This window comes from Grammomys surdaster, unplaced genomic scaffold, assembly GCF_004785775.1.
Source record: "Grammomys surdaster isolate TR1022 unplaced genomic scaffold, NIH_TR_1.0 126153, whole genome shotgun sequence".
In the NCBI taxonomy this organism is placed as follows: Eukaryota; Metazoa; Chordata; class Mammalia; order Rodentia; family Muridae; genus Grammomys; species Grammomys surdaster.
This window is the reverse complement of record NW_021620961.1, coordinates 6474037-6491573: the sequence shown is the minus strand read 5'-3', so window position 1 is coordinate 6491573 and position 17537 is coordinate 6474037. Positions and strand designations below refer to the sequence as shown.

The window sequence follows — 17537 nt, the reverse complement described above, 5'->3', positions numbered from 1 at the left end:
CCAGGCCCACTTTTAAAGTTCTCTCGTCCTTGTGGGCTAATTTTAGGGCTGGGATGGCTCATAACCGCAAGGAGGAGAAAAGCCCCAAGTATTTGTTAAACCTGTAGCCTCATTTTATAGGTCTAGTGTATTTAGGGGAGAAAGAAAAGCCTCTCCCGAGCCTTCTACAGGAACCTAGCCATTCAAACAGAAGGCAAGATACTCGCGGAGCACTCTGATAGCCCGTGGAAACACAAGGTGCCAGGAGGTCCCCACCCCTGACCACAGGATGCGGTGACTGTTGGCTGGTGGTGTGTGTAAACCTAGCTCAAGGTCTAGGGAGAGGGAGCAATTCTGGCCTGGAGCCGGGCTCTGGGGGAGGGCGTGACTGCGGTTTCAGCACTGAGCCCGGCTCGCTGGTTCCCAGTTCACAAAGCAGCGATTTAACCAAGGGGAGAGAGCTCCGGAGAGCCGGAGGTAGCTCCCAGTGCAAGCAGGTGTACAGTGCAAGACTGCTGGAACTGGAAGGTTCCCCGGGGGTGGGGAGTAGGGGGGAGGGGACGCGCACCGATCCCAGTTTCCATGGCAACCCCAGGGCGCCAACATTGTGGGCTCTCGCTTAGGGGCTCCCGACTGCTGCCGGAAGTGACGCGTTCACCTGCCGAGCTGGGGCGGGGCGCAGAGGTGCCTTCGCTGCTGCCACCGCCGGGAGCCAGTCGGGAGTGTACCAGGCTCTGGGAAAAACCAGGGCTCCCAGCCGAGAGCCTTTACCTGCAAGCCACGACCCGGCAGCTCCCATGGCGCTCCTGCTGTGCTTCGTGCTCCTGTGCGGGGTGGCGGGTGAGTTGCGGCACCTCTCGGTCCCAATCCCTTGCGCTCCCAGCTCGCGGCCTCCCGGGAACAATGGGGCGTGGGGGGAGGGGGCGGCTCAATTTGGGGGGCGCTGCTGTGGTGGTGGCGGGTGGGTACCCATGCACGGGGTGATCTGCCCGGGCCACGCGCGCCAGCCGGGAGAATGCATCTGTCCCCGGGAGCCGCGCAGGGGGCGTGAGGCGTCTGGGAGGCAGCGGAGCGGGGACCCGATCGCCTGGTGGCGGTGGCGGAGGCTCACCGAGCGGCGTGTGGGGCGCGCCTCCAGGGCAGCTTACCCTGGGGACCACTTTGCTTTATCTGCCCTTCTCTGTTTCCCGCGTCTGCCTGTGTGTTGTGTGCCGCCAGCCTTCCCTGACTTCCAAGCTCCGGGCTGCGAGTTTTTAGGTAATCGGGTAGTACAAGCAGGGAGGCTGAATTACAAACGCCATTATTTGAGAGAAGACTGAGACGCTCGGTGTCAGTCGTCCTGGCTACCTCTAGGAAAGAAGCACCGAAGCTGCTGGTTTTGAGTCTCAAAGAATAGGCTAGCTCGACCGAGCAGCCCCGAGACGAGGTATTAGGAACCGACGGTCTGAAATCAGTGTTGGGGAGGAATTACCGGGGTTTGTAATAAGTTGATTTTTTTTTTTTTTTGGTATGATGATTGACGTTCAGGTGGTGAGATGTGTGGTGTGAGAAATCCGCCTAGTACATATTTCAGCTGCAGAGCGTCTTTTTCGGGAAACAAGGCGAAAAAAAAAAAAAAGCCTGGATCCCAGAACGCATAACCATTTTAACACTTAGAAATTAATCTTTTTCTAAGTGTGTTTTAAACAAGTCGGTCTCATTTCTTATAGTAAACATTTGAAGGAATTTTAAAACCAAATGAGTCATAAAAACGATTGTACACGTTCAACTCAATGAGGCATGCACACAGGCTAAGGGTAGCCTCCTAAAATGGTTGGTTAGGGTCCCGGGAGTTGGGAAGGTTGGATTCGTGGTGGCTCTACTGGGATATCTCCCTGCTTCCTGCTGAAATGTTAATTCCATTGTTGGATGCCACAGCTGTGAACATTACTCATGGGATCAACATTCTATTAACAAGTCTAATCTGTGGATCTGAGACTACCACACCACCTCCACCTCCTCGTGGTTTGTTTTTTTGTTTTTTTTTTTTTCTGATACAGATCTTTTAGGCTTGGCTGAAATTTCGAAAGTAAATCTTCTGGAAAACAGGAAGGGTCCTTGAACCAGTCTACTTGGTGAATCCCACCTTTGTTTGGTAAAACAAACCGAAGTTGCATACATCCAAATCAGAAACTGGAGGAATGAAGGATGCAGGAGACTGACTACCTATCTTCCTCTTTTTTTTTCTTGTAAAGCAATGGGGTATTTTTTTTTTCCCTCTTCTGAAATACCTCTCTGGTAGTCACTCTTTCCATTAAGGCTATTTTAATATACTTAGCCATTCAGATCATATAGTGTGCGTTAGTGTATAGTGAACATACCATCGAACAAATGTTGTCATCTAAACAGGACGACGGTTTTCACTCCAGTTTTTTCTGCTTAAGAACTCAAATTTCCCAGTTTGCCCCCTACCCCCAACAAACCAACCGACAAACAAATAAAATAAATCCAAAGCTCAAAATTCAAATGCCTCAGAAACCACCTGATCTATGACTTTGAGTATTTTTGTAGATCTGGCTCTTGGTGTAGCGGTGAGAAATCTCCACCAGTGCCAACACCCGTCATCTCTTTCTCTTTGCAATATAAGGGTTACTCATTAAATACCGAATTGCTATAGACTGTCTTTGCAAGTTTCAAGGAGTTTTCTATGATGTCCTGGATGCTGATGGGACTCTTGAGGTATAGTTATTGCCTCTGTAGTTCACAGTCATAAGATTAGGAGCAACAGTGGAGCTGTAAGATGTAGGTAGTAATAAAATTAAACCTTTGATTAAACAGTTATTAAGCACAACCCCCACCCCCACATGTCTGGCCTCCATCTTATGTTGGAACGTGACCTTGAACACTGGGTGGATGACCTTCAACACTTGATCCTCTTCCCTCTTTCCCCGAGCTAGGATTAGGAACTCAGTTCAGCTTGTCTACCGACTGAGCTACACACATCCCCCAGCTGTAAGTGCTACTTTTTCTAATGGCTAGTGTTTTTTCTTAAGGGTCTCTATAGGCCAAGTCTTGTCTGGAACTCAGATGTGTAGACAGCAAATTTTGCAACAGTTTTCCTTCAGCCTCTCCCTGCTGCTTGCTGGATTTGCAGGTGTGCATCTCACGCCTGACTCCATGGGCCGTCTCTTTTAATCTCTCAAGCAACGCTCTCCAAGCTGTGGATTATAGTCTTCTCTGTTGTATGAGTGGAGAAACTGAGGCATGGAGCAGTGTGCAAATTAACGTTAAACAGTCACAGTTTTGTTGTTCATTGTGCTCCTGTCACTGTGAGATTATACCTTTGAAACAGCCACTTTTCTCTTTGATTGCCTGTAATTGACATCCTCCAATCTGCCGCCTGGTCACCCGCCACTTAGGAAGAACCTGCTGTCGGTTTGACCTTGTGTCAGGTATTGAAGGCTTTTATGACTTTAGCCTTTTAGTTTCATGGTCTTGGTTGAGTGCTTTTGAGTCCCTTTGAGGAGTCCAAGACTTTTCCATGCTTAGGACACTGTTGGAAACTAATCTCCCTGAATGAACCCCATGTACTTCAAGGTTTATTCTCAGAGTCTCAGGTAGACCAAGCTGACCTCTAACTAAGAATGAGCCTTGAATTTCTGATTCTCCTGCTTTTGCTTTCCAAGTAGTGGGATTATAGATATGGATGCACTACCGTGCATGGCCCGGACCAGCCATTAATCCCAGCAATCGGGAGGCAGAGACAGGTGAATCTCTGTGAGTTCGAGGCCAGCCTGATCTACTTAGTGAGTTTCAGGACAGCCACGGGTATGTAGAAAGACCTTGTCTTAAAAACAAAACACAATAGAACAAACAAACAAAAAACCAAACCATTGGAACATAGACAATCTACGGGAGTCAGTTCCCGGAGATAACTGACTTCCAGCAGCCTCTAGCTGCCAAAGCTCCTCAGCTGGGGTGAGGTTTGATGCCGTCCTTCCGGCTGCTGGCTTTCACTCTTCCAATGTGAATAAAACTTAGAACCAAACTCCGACTCCCTCACTGGCTAGCCATGTGATGGTGGCCAAGTCCTCAGTATACATCAGTTTGTTTGTCCAGAATAGATGTACTGAGGAAGGGGTTGAGAGGGTGGTGGTGGTCAGATGATGCGTTGCTTCCATTGGTTCAGAGGAATAAGTTTAAGAACTCTCTTCCTGAACATGTTGACCGTAGTTAATAACAGTCTTGAAAATTGCTGATATTTTAACTGTTCTTACCAGAAAAAAAAAAAAGTATGAGGTAATTGTCTATTACTTGGCTTGATACTGTCATTGCAGAGGGCACTGGTATGTGCATTCCTCCATCCCTCCTCCTCTCTTCTCTGCTCCCTCCTCCCGTCCACCTCTGGCTCTCTCTCATTAAGTCACTTATACTATTACGTAGGCAGGCTGACCTGATGGTCATCCTCTTGTCCCAACTTCCTGAATGCTGAGGTGGTGGGATTCTGGGAGTGAGCCTCGGCAGCACGAGCTCATGTTCCTGTCCTAACCTCTCCAGCAAAGTCACGGAAGGTAAAGTGTGTTCTTCCCAGCCGGCTGACTTACCCGCTGTCTATATCAGCTGTCCCATGGTTTGGCACGCAGTCCTTTTTACAGTCTCTGTCCTAAACCTGGGCGACCTCATGTATCATCACTGTGACCTTCATTTCTTGTTACGACACAGAAATGACTTCCAGTTCAGCTCACTTAGGATTCTGAACTACTATTTCCTTTTCTTTCCTTCCTTCCTTTTCTACCTCTTTCTCCTTTTCCTTTTTTTCCTTTTTTAAAAAATTGGTTATTTTATTTATATACATTTCAAATGTTATCCCCCTTCTTGGTTTCCCCTCCACAAACCCCCTATCCCATGCCCCTTCCTCCCTGCTTCTATGAGAGGGCTCCCCCACTTCCCCTTCTTTTTCTTGCCCCACTCCCAAGTCAATTTTTCTTTTAGTCTTTCTGAAGTCTCTGTTGTTAGGTGGGCTAGCCTGAGATGTATCATGTAGCCCAGGCTGCCTTTGAACTCTTGGTCATCTTTCAGTCTCAACCCCCAGGAGCAGGAATTACAGGCATAAGTCACCACGTGTTTAAGTTACTATTTGACTGTCTGGCAGTCCTTTGTCGTTTGAGTACCTTAGATGTTCTACGTTCCTAAGTAAGCTTTCCCATTAATTAATAGATCAAAAGTCCATTCATTCAAGTGTTTGTGGCTCACTTACATATACACTATGCTGTGTGCTAGGTGCCTCTATAGTGTATGTCATTGTAAATTGTAAAATGTATTCACAAAGATGTGCGAATCTGCAGTGAAGGGTGTATGGTGTTTCTTGGGGGGTTGGAAAGCTCGGTGTATATAAAAAGTGTAACAAATACTACTTGAAACTTATTCTACATGACTCATAAGATGGCCCAGGGTGGGGCCTGCCTGAGGTTTTTTTTTTTTTTAATGTTAACAAGTGACATATGATGTCATTGCTGACGAGGCTTAGTGGAAAAGATGGAAAGGCTGTTTTGAGAGCTTGGCAGAGCATGATAGGTTGGTCAAGTTAGCCCCTCAGAGCCGTGACTCTGACTGAGAAGCCGTGGGGGTTGTAAAAGTTCTTGAATAGTACCAGTGCAGTTGTTCTGGAGGTGGGCAGAACTGCCCACTCCTAGCAGGACACCTAGCTTGGTCTGAACATGTGCGGTCCCTATGGACAGGCTGCACAGCAATGCTGGCCTTCCCCTTGGGTCTTTGGTCTGTGCTGGGTTCCCCTTGGGTCTTTGGTCTGTGCTGGGTGATGTGTAAGGTGCTGTCTGGTTCCTTGTGGGAGGGGCAGTAGCTGGAGAGCAGCAGTACAGCTTCGGGCTTGATTTTTATGGTGATGTCACAATCTGTGGGGGAATAAAGAAAAGTACAAGGTTTTTGTTTTGTTTTGTTTTTTTTGTTTGTTTGTTTGGTTGGTTGGTTGGTTGGTTTTCCGAGACAGGGTTTCTCTGTGTAGCCCTGGCTGTCCTGGAACTCACTCTGTAGACCAGGCTGGTCTTGAACTCAGAAATCTGCCTGCCTCTGCCTCCCAAGTGCTGGGATTAAAGGCGTGTGCTACCACCGCCCTGCCTGTTTGTTTGTTTTCTAAGATTTACTTATTCTATGTATATTAGTCCACTGTAGCTGTCCTTCAAACACGTCAGAAGAAGGCATCGGATCCTGTTACGGACAGTTGTGAGCCACCATGTGGTTGCTGGGAATTGAACTCAGGAACTCTGGGAGAGCAGTCAGTGCTCTTAAGTCCAAGTTTTAAGGAGAAGGCAATGAACTTTAATTTCAACTTTAAAAAATTTGTTTTCTACATACTTCATTATTTTTACTTTATGTGCCTGTAAGTGTTCGTATGTATGTATGTATGTATGTATGTATGTATATGTATGTATGTATGTATATGTATGTATGTATATGTGTGTATCAATGCCTGGTGTCTGGGGTGGCCAAAGAAAGTGTCAGATCCCCTGGAACTGGAGCTACTGTGTGCCACTGTGTAGGTTCTTGTTCCTAGAACCCAGGTCCTCTGCAAGAGCAAGTGCTCTTACCCCCTGAGCCATCTCTCCAGCCTTTGACGAGTGTCTTAAGCCCATGAGAGGGGACAAAAAACCAAAAACCAAACCAAAACCCCAAGCAGTGGTGAGATTTAAAAAGAAAGAAAGGGAGGGAGGGAGGGAAAAAGTGGTGAGATTTAAAAATACATACGTACGTATGTACATACATACATACATACATACATACATACATACATGAATGACTGATCCCAGGAGAGAGAGAGGCAAAGACCAGCAATCCTGAACTGGGGAAGGATGCTGAAGGATGTCAGCCATGAGTAACAGCTAAGGGGGGCGTGTAAGGCTGAGGGAAGCATCAGTCTGGAATAAGCAGCACAAGATTTGAACATGGAAGCAAGAAGGGACGCTGCGGAGAGCTACACAGAGTGAGGTTGTCCTAAAGACACACAGAGCAATGATGCCGGCCTACTGCCAGCAAACGATTGTGCAACTCGGGTCAGTGGATTCCAGCAGGTTGTTATCTGTAGTAGCGAGAGGAAAGCTGGATTTTAATAGGTCGACTGGGCATTGGCTTAGTGGAGAATAGAAACTGGACTTTGACCACTGAACCCTAATTCCAAACCAGAAAGAAGCCAGCAGTTCTTGCTTTTCTCGCTCCAGATTGAAAAATCTCAAAAAACCTCGTTATTCAAACATTGTTCCTCCTGCAGATGAACTCTTGAATGCTCTGGTTGCTCAGGGATGGCCATCCTATCTCATCTCTAACTTCTGGACCTTATTCATGTTAAGCAGATTCCTCTGTATGTCTTCCAGCCTGTATTTCTCCCTCATTGTTGTCTCTTTTCCTATCTTAACCAGATCTTTTGAAGCAGCTGCCCGAATTTACTGATGCTATTTTCTCTTCCCATGTCACATTCCTTCCTTGAAACTGGCAGTTACCTCTGGCTCAATCATACCTCTTCCCCCCGCCCCCCCAGGCAGGGTTTCTCTGCATAGTTCTGGCTGTCCTGGAACTCACTCAGTAGACCAGGCTGGCCTCAAACTCAGAAATCCGCCTGCCTCTGCCTCCCAAGTGCTGGGATTAAAGGCGTGTGCCACCACTGCCCGGCTACCTCCAGCCTCTTAAATCCTGCGGCAGTAATAGCTTTGTTGGGTCTACATAGTTGGCTCGTTGCCTAAGAGCAATAGCTGCTCTTCTAGAGGACACAGGTTCAATTACCAGCACCTATATGGGGGCTCACAACAATTTGTAACTCTAGTCTCTGGGGAATCTAACACTCTCTTTAGGCACTAAGGGTATGGCATGTTCGTGTTGCACAGACACGTAATGCAGGAAAATAGCCACATATATAAAAATGAAAATGAAAAAGAACCTTATTAAACTGCGTTCTCCTCTTGAACTGTCTCTTACTTCCCACACTGATAGTCAGTCTCTTTCTCATCTCTTTGTTAATGTCTTCCTTTACCTCTGGCATGCTGTGCTCTGTTTCCTACTTGGACCCTAAGTGCTAATATCTCGAGCTTTGTGCTTTGAGTGAAGTTCCCAGTCCTGTCCGTTCTGCCTCTGGCCTATGTCACTCACAACCTTTTTCCATCGTATCACACCAGTCTCTTGCTGTCTCCACTGAGATGTCACACTTCACAGAGCACCATTCCTTCTGACATGAAAATCTGTTTCTCAGTCACCAAAAAAGTCTCAGGCAGAACTGTGGGGGATTTGACTTGACTCTCTCAATATGATTATATCCTGCTCTAAGACATCTGTGTTCCTCCAGCCATGAGCGGTTCAGGTCCTAGTATACTATCCGTTAACCTTGTTGACTTAACTCTACATTTGGCCTTGGTTAGGTGAAGTTTTCCTTGTGCCCCAGGCCTAACCCTTTAACACCAGGCACACCTTGTGTAATTGGTTTTCTCTGGAGACTGGTTCTTTCTAAGATAAGGGACTGTGTATACCCTCCCGGCTTACACTGAAGCTGTGCACATTCATTGGATAGGCACAGAATTGCCCTCAAGACCCTAGGGGAAGGCTCTAGAATGGAGAGACTGTTTGAAGGTCAGAGATGGTGTGTTGGCCGACTTGAGCAAGGCTGGGTTTACCAACTGGCCAGCTCTGTGGCAGCTGAGTGTTCAGAAACGGATGGGGTCTGTTTCCACTCCAGCACAAACTTTAGTATTCTGTTTCTACTCTTTCTTGTCCTCCACTGGTTTCCATGAGTCCCCAGTCAGCGCCCAAGCCATCAGGTGAGAACCGATCCTTTTGTGAGTCAATCAAGGAACTATTTCACCTGGGGATTTTGACTGTTCATTCAGTGGTCAACAAGTCACGCATGTGAACTCTGAAATAATTATTGGAGGCAGGCAGGAAACAAGTGGCATCTAACCAGAATGACCTTAGAGCCTTGGCTTCCTGGTTTTCATCTGACTTACACTCTTTAAGAAAATAAAATAATGGGTGTGAAACAAGTGGTTCTCAACCTGTGGGTCCCAACCCCTTTGGGAGTCACACATCAGATCTACATTACGACAGTGGCAAACTTGCAGTTATGAAGTAGCAGCTAGATAATTTTGGGGTTAGGGGTCACCACAGCATGAGGCACTGCAGCATTAAGAAGGTTGAGGACCAGTGCTCTAAAATGATTGGAAGATGATTGGTTTTCCTCTTTGAGCTGCAGAGGAGTAGAGTCAGGAAAGTGGTTGGCCTGCCAGCTGGAGGATCTGAGTTCAGTTACCTAACGTAAAAAGTCAGATGTCTGAGCACACTATAGCATCAGTAACAGTGTTCTGTTCTTGTTCTTTCAGACAGGAAAAATTCTGGGTCAAGAGATTTTGACTCTGGGATGGCAACCCAATCCCTCCATTTGATGCCCCTTCTTCTACTGGAGGTGGACTCTACAAGTTCCCTCTCCCCACTGTAGGGCATTTCCTCTAAGGTCCCTCTCCCTTTGAGTCCTGAGAGTCTTTCACCTCCCAGGTCTCTGGTACATTCTAGAGGAGTCTCCATACCCCCCACCACCACCACCACCACCACACCTCCTGAAGCCTGTTGCCCAACAAGCAGCTGAAAGAGTCAGATGCAGATATGTGCACCAAACCAATGGACAGAAACTGCTGACCCCCGTAGTTGAATTAGGGAAACGCTGAAAGAAGCTGAAGAGGAGGGCAACCTTGTAGGAGGACCAGCAGTCTCAATTAACCTGGACCCCTGAGATCTCTCAAACACTGGACCACCAACCAGGCAGCATACACCAGCTGATATGAGGTCCCCAACATATACACAGCAGAAGACTGCCGGGTCTGGGTTTAGTCAGAGAAAATGCACCTAACCCTCAAGAGACTTTAGGCCCTAGGGAGTTGGGAGGTCTGGTGGGGTGGGGGACAGGGGGCAGGGAGAGGTATGGGATGGGGAACAGTCAGAGAGTGGACCCAAAAGAGGTTAAAGACTGGACTGTAAAAAAAGATTAAAGAATAATGATGATGATGATGATGACGACGTCAGATGTAGTGTCAGGTACTTAGAATCAGAGCACTGAGGAGGCTAGGACTGGGGATCTCTGTAGCTCCTTAGCTTCTGGCCTAGCATACTTTGTGAGTTCCCAGGCTGGAGACTGTCTCAAAAAAAAGTTATGGTTCATGGTATCTTGTGAATGATGAGACCTGAGGTTGTCCTTTGACACCCACATACATGTATACCCGTGCACACATAAACACATATGAACATGTAGTTCAAAAGATGCTTTTTTTTTTTATTTACTGTGTCTTGGTCTATATCTCAGTCTGGGTGATAACTAGGGACCCTTGAGTCTCTCTTTTCCTGAAGATGGGATTACAGGAATCCTACCCCTGGAGTTACTGTTTCCTAGACACTAGAGAATAGAGAGGCATGACCTTTATGAGTCCTTTCTTTTCTAAATTTCTAAATTTGGTTTGAAATTGCAGATGGAGGAAAGTGAGCAGTGTAGGTGGTCCCCTTGGCAAGGCGGGATAGGATTTCTTCAGAAAACCAGAAACTGCTTCAAGCTTCTTTGGAGACTTTGTTACTCATACTTTTCTGCAGATTCACTTTTCCAAGTCCATTAACAGACTTCTGGGTAATGGGGGACAAAGTGAAACATGGTTTCCATTTAGTAACAGCAGGTAATTATTTGATGAGGCTGAGAAGGTAAAAAGGTGTGGCTGATGCTTTCCCACTTGTGCCTCTGGAGCTTTTCTCCACTTTTTTCTCACCCAGTCTGATTTGGAATGGGACTTAGCTAGTTTAGAGTTCATAAAGGTCTCACCTCGAGTCTGCAGTGTTCACAGTTGATTGTAATCAACAGGCTGCTCCTAGAAGGCTGTTTCCTGCTCTGTTGCAGGAGGGTGGTAGGAAAAAACAGAAAAACCATGGTGATCTGTTTTTTGAAGGGTGTATTTTATGAGACCAGTGTCAGGATTCAGTGTTTGTTCATTAGTATTTGAGAAAAAGGCCTGACACAGTTCAATGAACTGAAATGTACATACTACAGAAAAACAATTTTCTTGGAAACAAGTCAGTTTCCTGGATGTGATGTTAGACTGCAAGAAGGGAGGAGACTGCTGGATACTGTTACATCTTCTGAAGATACAGGGATGCCTTCCACAGTGAGCTTTCTAGGATTCTCGGATTCCTAAAGAACTTTAGACTGCACAGATGAGCTTTTGTCAAGGACTCCTAAGGGCTATTTGGAAGCAGTGAGTCAAATATGAAGTTATATCTTTGCCGAGTCCTTAGACTGTCACCAATATTTTCAGACTTACCAGTAAAGAAAGTTTTGAACTTGAAAACCAGGACAATTCCTATGTTTTTGGACTAGACATAAACGTTTCACCTTGTTTTGAACCAGAGTAGTGTTGCAGTAAGAATCGAGAAGACTTTAACGTGTTCACTGCAAACAGAATCAGTTAAAACCAATCTTGAATGACTTAAGTCTGAGATAGGAAAGTGAATCTAGCCCACTGGTTTTGTTTTGTCTCTTTGATGTGGTCTGGTCTTGGTGTGTAGACCGTGCTGGAGTTGATCTTCCTGCAGCCCCATGTTCCAGTTTCAACCTCTGGAGCTCTGTGATTGTAGGACAGGCTGCCACTCAGGTTTGTTTCTGAAAAACTATTTTATTTTAATCTATTCTCTTAATAGCTTTAGAATAAGAAGCACCTCCATAATTCAGAAGTGCAGGAATCAAAGCCTGTATCCAGTACACTGTGGCCATGATGATGTCACACAGAGTGGTGCAACAGAAATAAGTGTAAATGCTGCCTACATAGACCATTAGACACTTTCTTCCAGACGTATCTAAAAAAGAAGAGGTGAAGTTAATTGAGTAACTTTTATTTAACCTGGTTTATATCAAACACATTTCCATAAGTGGTCACATTCAACATATTGATTGAGATTAAATATGTTCCATGTAGCCTTTGTCATTTGATTAGTGTTTCTATTTCTAAGTAGCTCATTTCAGCTTGCACTAGCCACTTGTCCAGTGGCTGGCAATTGCCATACTGGCCGCCAGAGATCTAGTGTTCAAAGGAATATTTCTGCTATGGTGAGCCCTAGAAAAAACACGTCCTATGAAAACGCACAGAAGCAGTATGACCTCAAAACTAACAGAGTATGGCTTTCTATTATCCTTGGGAGGTTTTACCTTTCAAATAATTATCCATGTCACACAGTATTTTTCTTTTGGCAGCGAGCTAAATAAAGTCTCTTGTTTCTTATTTAGCTTCCTATAACCGTTAGAGCAGTTGTTACACGTGTACAAAACGAGGTCAGCACCCCTTATTTGATAATTATGAACATGGCATGTTTTACAGAGAAGCCAGAAAAATGTAAGCATAAAAATTAATGTCTTAAACTTGCTCATGGGGGAAATAAATGCAGTCGTGGAGAGGTGCCAAATAACTGGTACAGCGGCCCTGGTAATGGATGAGGAAGATTTCCGGGACATTAGGAAGGCATTCCCACTACAATTAAAGCAGCCAGTTTAGGCATGTGCATCCCGGATGTAAATGACCTCCTCTGTAGGACTGAGCATTTTTTATATACGGTGAAACACTGTTTACTGATTTTGAGTATGACTGTTTGTTACATCTCTTATTTCTTTCTTTCTTTTTTTTTTTTTTTTTTTTTTTTGGTTTTTCAAGACAGGCTTTGTGTAGTCCTGGCTGTCCTAGAACTGACTCTGTAGACCAGGCTGGCCTTGAACTCAGAAATCCGCCTGCCTCTGCCTCCCAAGTGCTGGGATTAAAGGCGTGCGCCACCACTGCCTGGCTTCGTTTCTTATTTCATTTGAATTTTTCCTTATTGCTTTTGCCAAGTAGCTTCATTCCAGGCTTGTGGTAATGAAAAGGGAAAAGATGCGAGCTGAGGTTTTTATGAGCAGTGAGGCAAAGGACATTTCCCAAGACGCAGTGTTAACGTTGCATTTCATGAAGATGATGTAAATATTCACCATGGCAACCTGTCTACTTTTACACATAATGCAAAACAACCTCTTTGCATTCATTTTGCCAGAGACATTTGGAATTAGCAGCCATCAGGATTACAGATTGTCGGGGAGATAGTTGCTGCTTACTAGATAGGAAAGGTCAGACGAGAGGGACTGGTTGTAATGTCAATGCTGCCTTTCAAGAGAGGATCTTTGTGAGGGCCGTGGGGGAGGGAGGATCAACTTCAGTGCTGCTTTTATCTGCACGCTCTTTGCCTGCCGTCCCATGACTATCTTCCTTAGTCCTGGCTTCTAAATTCTCTATTCAATATTCATTACAAGCCATTTCAGTTCCCATGCAAGTTTTAGGGAAATAGTATTTTTGAGTCAGGTGTTGCAGCAGGTTTCAGGAGATAGAAATGAGAAGGCAGAGTCGAGGGATAGGTCAGACATAGGTTTACCATCTGCCACTCTGAGTGACTTTTATTCTAAGTGAGTGTATGCCTGTTTTGTCACAGACAAAAAATATAGACTGTCAGGTACAAGTTTCTTTAACTGAATTTCTTACACCCCAATGTAAAGGCGGCATCATAATTGTACTATGTAGTTCCATCGTTAAGGGGTCATATCCTGTTTTATTTCTCTGAGGTTTTCATGCTTAAGTGTGAATGTTCTACTGCATGTATTCGTGTTTTATTCAATTTTTCTTTTCTTTTTTTTTCCTATTGACCTATAACCATGCTCGACATTTCTCATTTCAAACACCCCTTGCTTGACAGGATCTCAGTCTGTCTACTGTTTTTGTCCTGTTCTTGAAGGAAGGTCACGCTCCCTAATATAGCAGTCACTTCTGCTTCTGCTTGGATCCCCCTCCCCCATCTCTCTAATGAGGTATGTCCCATTCTGTAGCCAAATAGTGTTAATAAGTTGGAGTAGACCTAGGTCACTTAGTGATCATAAAACCTAGTAGATAACACACCAGTGTCGTTTCCTTTCATAATAAGTTTTGAGTTCTTTCTGTTTCGAAAACATTATTACTAAGGGTTATAGATAAAAGATCCAGAGAAGTCTACATCCTATTGGGAGAGATTGGTTTGGGATTTTTACTTATTATATACTGTGATGGCTGGTCTTGTGTCAACTTGACACACAAACTAGAGTTATCTGAAAGGAGGGACCCTCAGTTGAGAAAATACCTCCGTAAAATTTGTCTGTAAGGCGTTTTCTTAATTAGTGATTGATAGGGAAAGACGCAGCCCATTGTGGGTGGTTGCATTGCTGGACTGGTGATCCTGGATTCTTCAAGAAAGCAGGCTGAGCAAGCCACGAAGAGGAAGTCAGTAAGCAGCATCCCTCCATGGCCTCTGCATCAGCTCCTGCCTCCAGGATCCAGGCCTATTTGAATTCCTGTCCTGATGACTTCCTTCAGTGATGACCAGTGCTGTGGAAGTGTCAGCTGAATAAACCCTTTCCTCCCCAACTTGCTTTTTGGTCATGGTGTTTTGTCACAGCAATAGAAACCATAGGCCATATAGGCATGTACCGCCATGTCTGAATTATGCTGTGGTAGACATCTATCCCAGGGCTTCCTGCATGCTAGAGAAGATCTCTACTAACTAAGCTATAATGCCTGCCTACAACCGGCTATTAAGGTGGCAGTGTATTCCCTACTGTCTACTGTTTACTGAAGAGAGAATGCTGCTGTATGCTTGAGCTTGTTCGTTAAAACCATGTTAAACAATGTGTCTCTGTGTATGTGTGTGCCTGAGGGTTTGGAAGCGTAAGGTACCTAGAGGTGAAGTTAGAGGTAAGCTGTCTGACAGATGTTCTGGGAACACTGTGTTCCTAACCACTGAGCCATCTCTGCAGACCCTGGGCTACTCAGGCTTACGTGCATTATTTCATTAGATCCCATAGCGATGGAGGCATCATTACAATTTATTTGTCCATTTTTCCAGTACAAGGTCTTACTGCACAGCCCAGGCTGGCCTTGAACTCTCAAATATAACCTAGGCTAGTCTCAGACACACGGCGATCCTTCTGCATCAGCCTCCAGAGTGCTTGGATTTAGTAATGCACTACAGTACTTAGATGGCGTTATGATTATTAGTTTTCATCTTAAATGTGAGAACATCATCATGAGCCTACAAAGTACTCATGTACAGTTTTATAAACTATAAGGTTGAACTCAGATCTGACCTTACAGCCCCAACTGTTCACTGGGTAAGTTGTTTCCATAATTCAGGCTGTGAATGTCCGACTGCACTTCCTGAGGTAGTTTCGGAGCTTGGGAGCAGTGGATATACTGGGAAGGGGACGATGGAGGGCAAAGACATCTTTTTAGTTGATGGATGGACTACAGTCTGAAGACATTTAATTCTGAAATAGAAAATTTAGTTCCACACCTTCAATTTACGCTTGAGCCCAGATAGAGGCAGCTTGTCTAAAATGACACAGACCTGTCTCTATGTGTAGGTGTGCACCAAATTTGACAACAGACAGATTCCTACTCTGATACTTCATTCTCTGCTAAAATGAACAGTCCACCCAGACCCTTGAATCATGTACTCTGCCTGAGACACTACTTAGAAGTTTGGTGTAGGGGTGGGAGAGGTGGTTCAGTAGTTATTGCTGTTGCAGAAATCCCAAGTTCACATTTTAGCACCCATGTCATGTGGCTGGCTCATGACTGCCAGGAACTTCAGCTCCCTCTTCTGGCCTTTGTGGGCACTGCACTTAAATGCAAATGCTTAGTGTAGAAGAGGATTTGTGTGTGCTTAACCCATCCTCTCCCTACAGGTCACATGGGTTTCTGGTAGCAGACTCCCTGCATTTTCCAGTGATTTGGGAGGTGAAACCTTTTATTGTCTACCTGCAGGATGCTTGCAGCTGAGGAGCCCTGTCCCATCCCCACCTCCGTACAGGTTGACCGTGGCTGAGATGTAGTCAACCAGATTGATCTGATTTTGTTCCATTAGAAGTTAGAGATTAACTCTGAATTCTCACTGACAACTCTTAGTGTCTCTGCTTTGCAAAAGAGGGATACTGTGGATACCTCTGCCATGGAGTTGTCAGTGAGAATTCAGAGTTAATCTCTATAGAGCCTTTTGAAAACCATAAGGCTTTAATGAGTACTCTTGCTGTTTGTTAAGATGGTTTCAAGCTGGGTGTTGTACATAGCTATAATCTTAGCACCTAGGAGACTAAGGTACGAGGGTCTCAAGGTTGAAGCCCCTTTGAGCTACACAGTGAGACCCTGTCTCAGAAAGTCACCTTCCTCCTCGAAAGACTGGTTTCTACCCCAGCTTATTTCTCTGGTACTTGGTATGGGATTCTCCTTGGTGTAGGGCGTCAATTCTAGCTATTTATAAAATTCGAAAGTGTCCTTTGGCTGGTTCTTATTGTTGCTAATTTATCTGACTATCCTTATCTTAGAGATGTAAGTGATAATCGAACAACTAAACTATAGCAACCTGTCCATAATTTCTACTTTCCTCCTACTGATTTCTTCCCCACAGCAACACATAAAGGGGTAATTGAAGTAATATTAACATGCAACTACTCCCCTGGCTCGCTACCTATCTTCTCCCCTCTTCCTCAAGAGAGGTCTCTGTTTAGTTAAGTGTGGCCTGAAATTCCTGCTATGGCCCAGGTTCACCCCAAACCTCCCCATCCTCTGTCTCAGCCTCTCAGTTGCTGGGATTACATGTGTGTGGCACTATGATCAGCCCATCCCAGTGCCTCTCGGTCTCCCTTCTCTGATAGAAGCAGGGAGAGTCAGGTGACTTTTTTCTAACCATTACTAATCGTAGAGGAATTCTGGCAAGAAGGTTGGCACAGGTTGGTGAAACAGGAAGGGATCAATCGAAATAGCATAGATAACAGCTTTCTCTTGGCACAGGCTTGACTCATCTGGGATGTGGTCACCAGTAGCAAGTCTGTATGTAGTATTTGTGATTAAACTGCAAACTTGTGCTTGTTCTTACCAATCTTTTTCATGTATGGGTTTCTGCTTCATCTAATTAACTGCTTGAAATTCGGCTAGACTCCCCCCCCTTCTTTAAAGTTACTGTAAAATCCAATGTAGTTTTTTTTTTCTAAAAAAATATTATTTATTTTTTAAAGATTTATTTATTTTATATATATGAGTACACCATTGCTCTCTTCACACACAACAGAAGAGGGCATCAGATCCCATTACAGATGGTTGTGAGCCGCCATATGGTTGCTGGGAATTGAACTTAGGACCTCTGGAAGAGCAGTCAGTGCTCTTAACCGCTGAGCCACCTCTCCAGCCCGCATGTAGTTTTTATGGTGTGCTATAAATGGGAAGTTTAGGTGACGGCTGACCTTTCACATAAACATGTTGTGTAGCAATTTTCAAAAGCAGACTCCGACTTTCCGGAAGTGAAAAGAAAATGCCAGAATTATCAATCTGAAGATCCACAGTCTTTTGGAGAAGGGACTGCTGCTCTCCCGAGGAATGCTATCTCCCAGGTGCCACCACAAAGACAGATTGCCTGATGCTGCACAAACCCGGTTTGGGTTCAAGCAGGTTTCTGATTTT

The 17537-nt window shown here is 45.1% G+C and overlaps 1 protein-coding gene across 3 annotated transcripts in view; it reads left to right on the top strand.

Annotated features, from left to right (window-relative positions):
• Positions 1 to 624: 624 nt before the first annotated feature.
• Cxadr (CXADR Ig-like cell adhesion molecule) overlaps positions 625 to 17537 on the top strand; it is a 47765-nt gene continuing 30852 nt past the window's right edge. For all 3 annotated transcript variants that reach the window (XM_028757231.1, XM_028757230.1, XM_028757229.1), the window contains exon 1: positions 625 to 819. In XM_028757231.1, coding sequence (XP_028613064.1) covers positions 777 to 819 — 43 coding nt within the window. In that variant the 5' untranslated portion in view covers positions 625 to 776. The remainder of the gene's footprint in view (positions 820 to 17537) is intronic.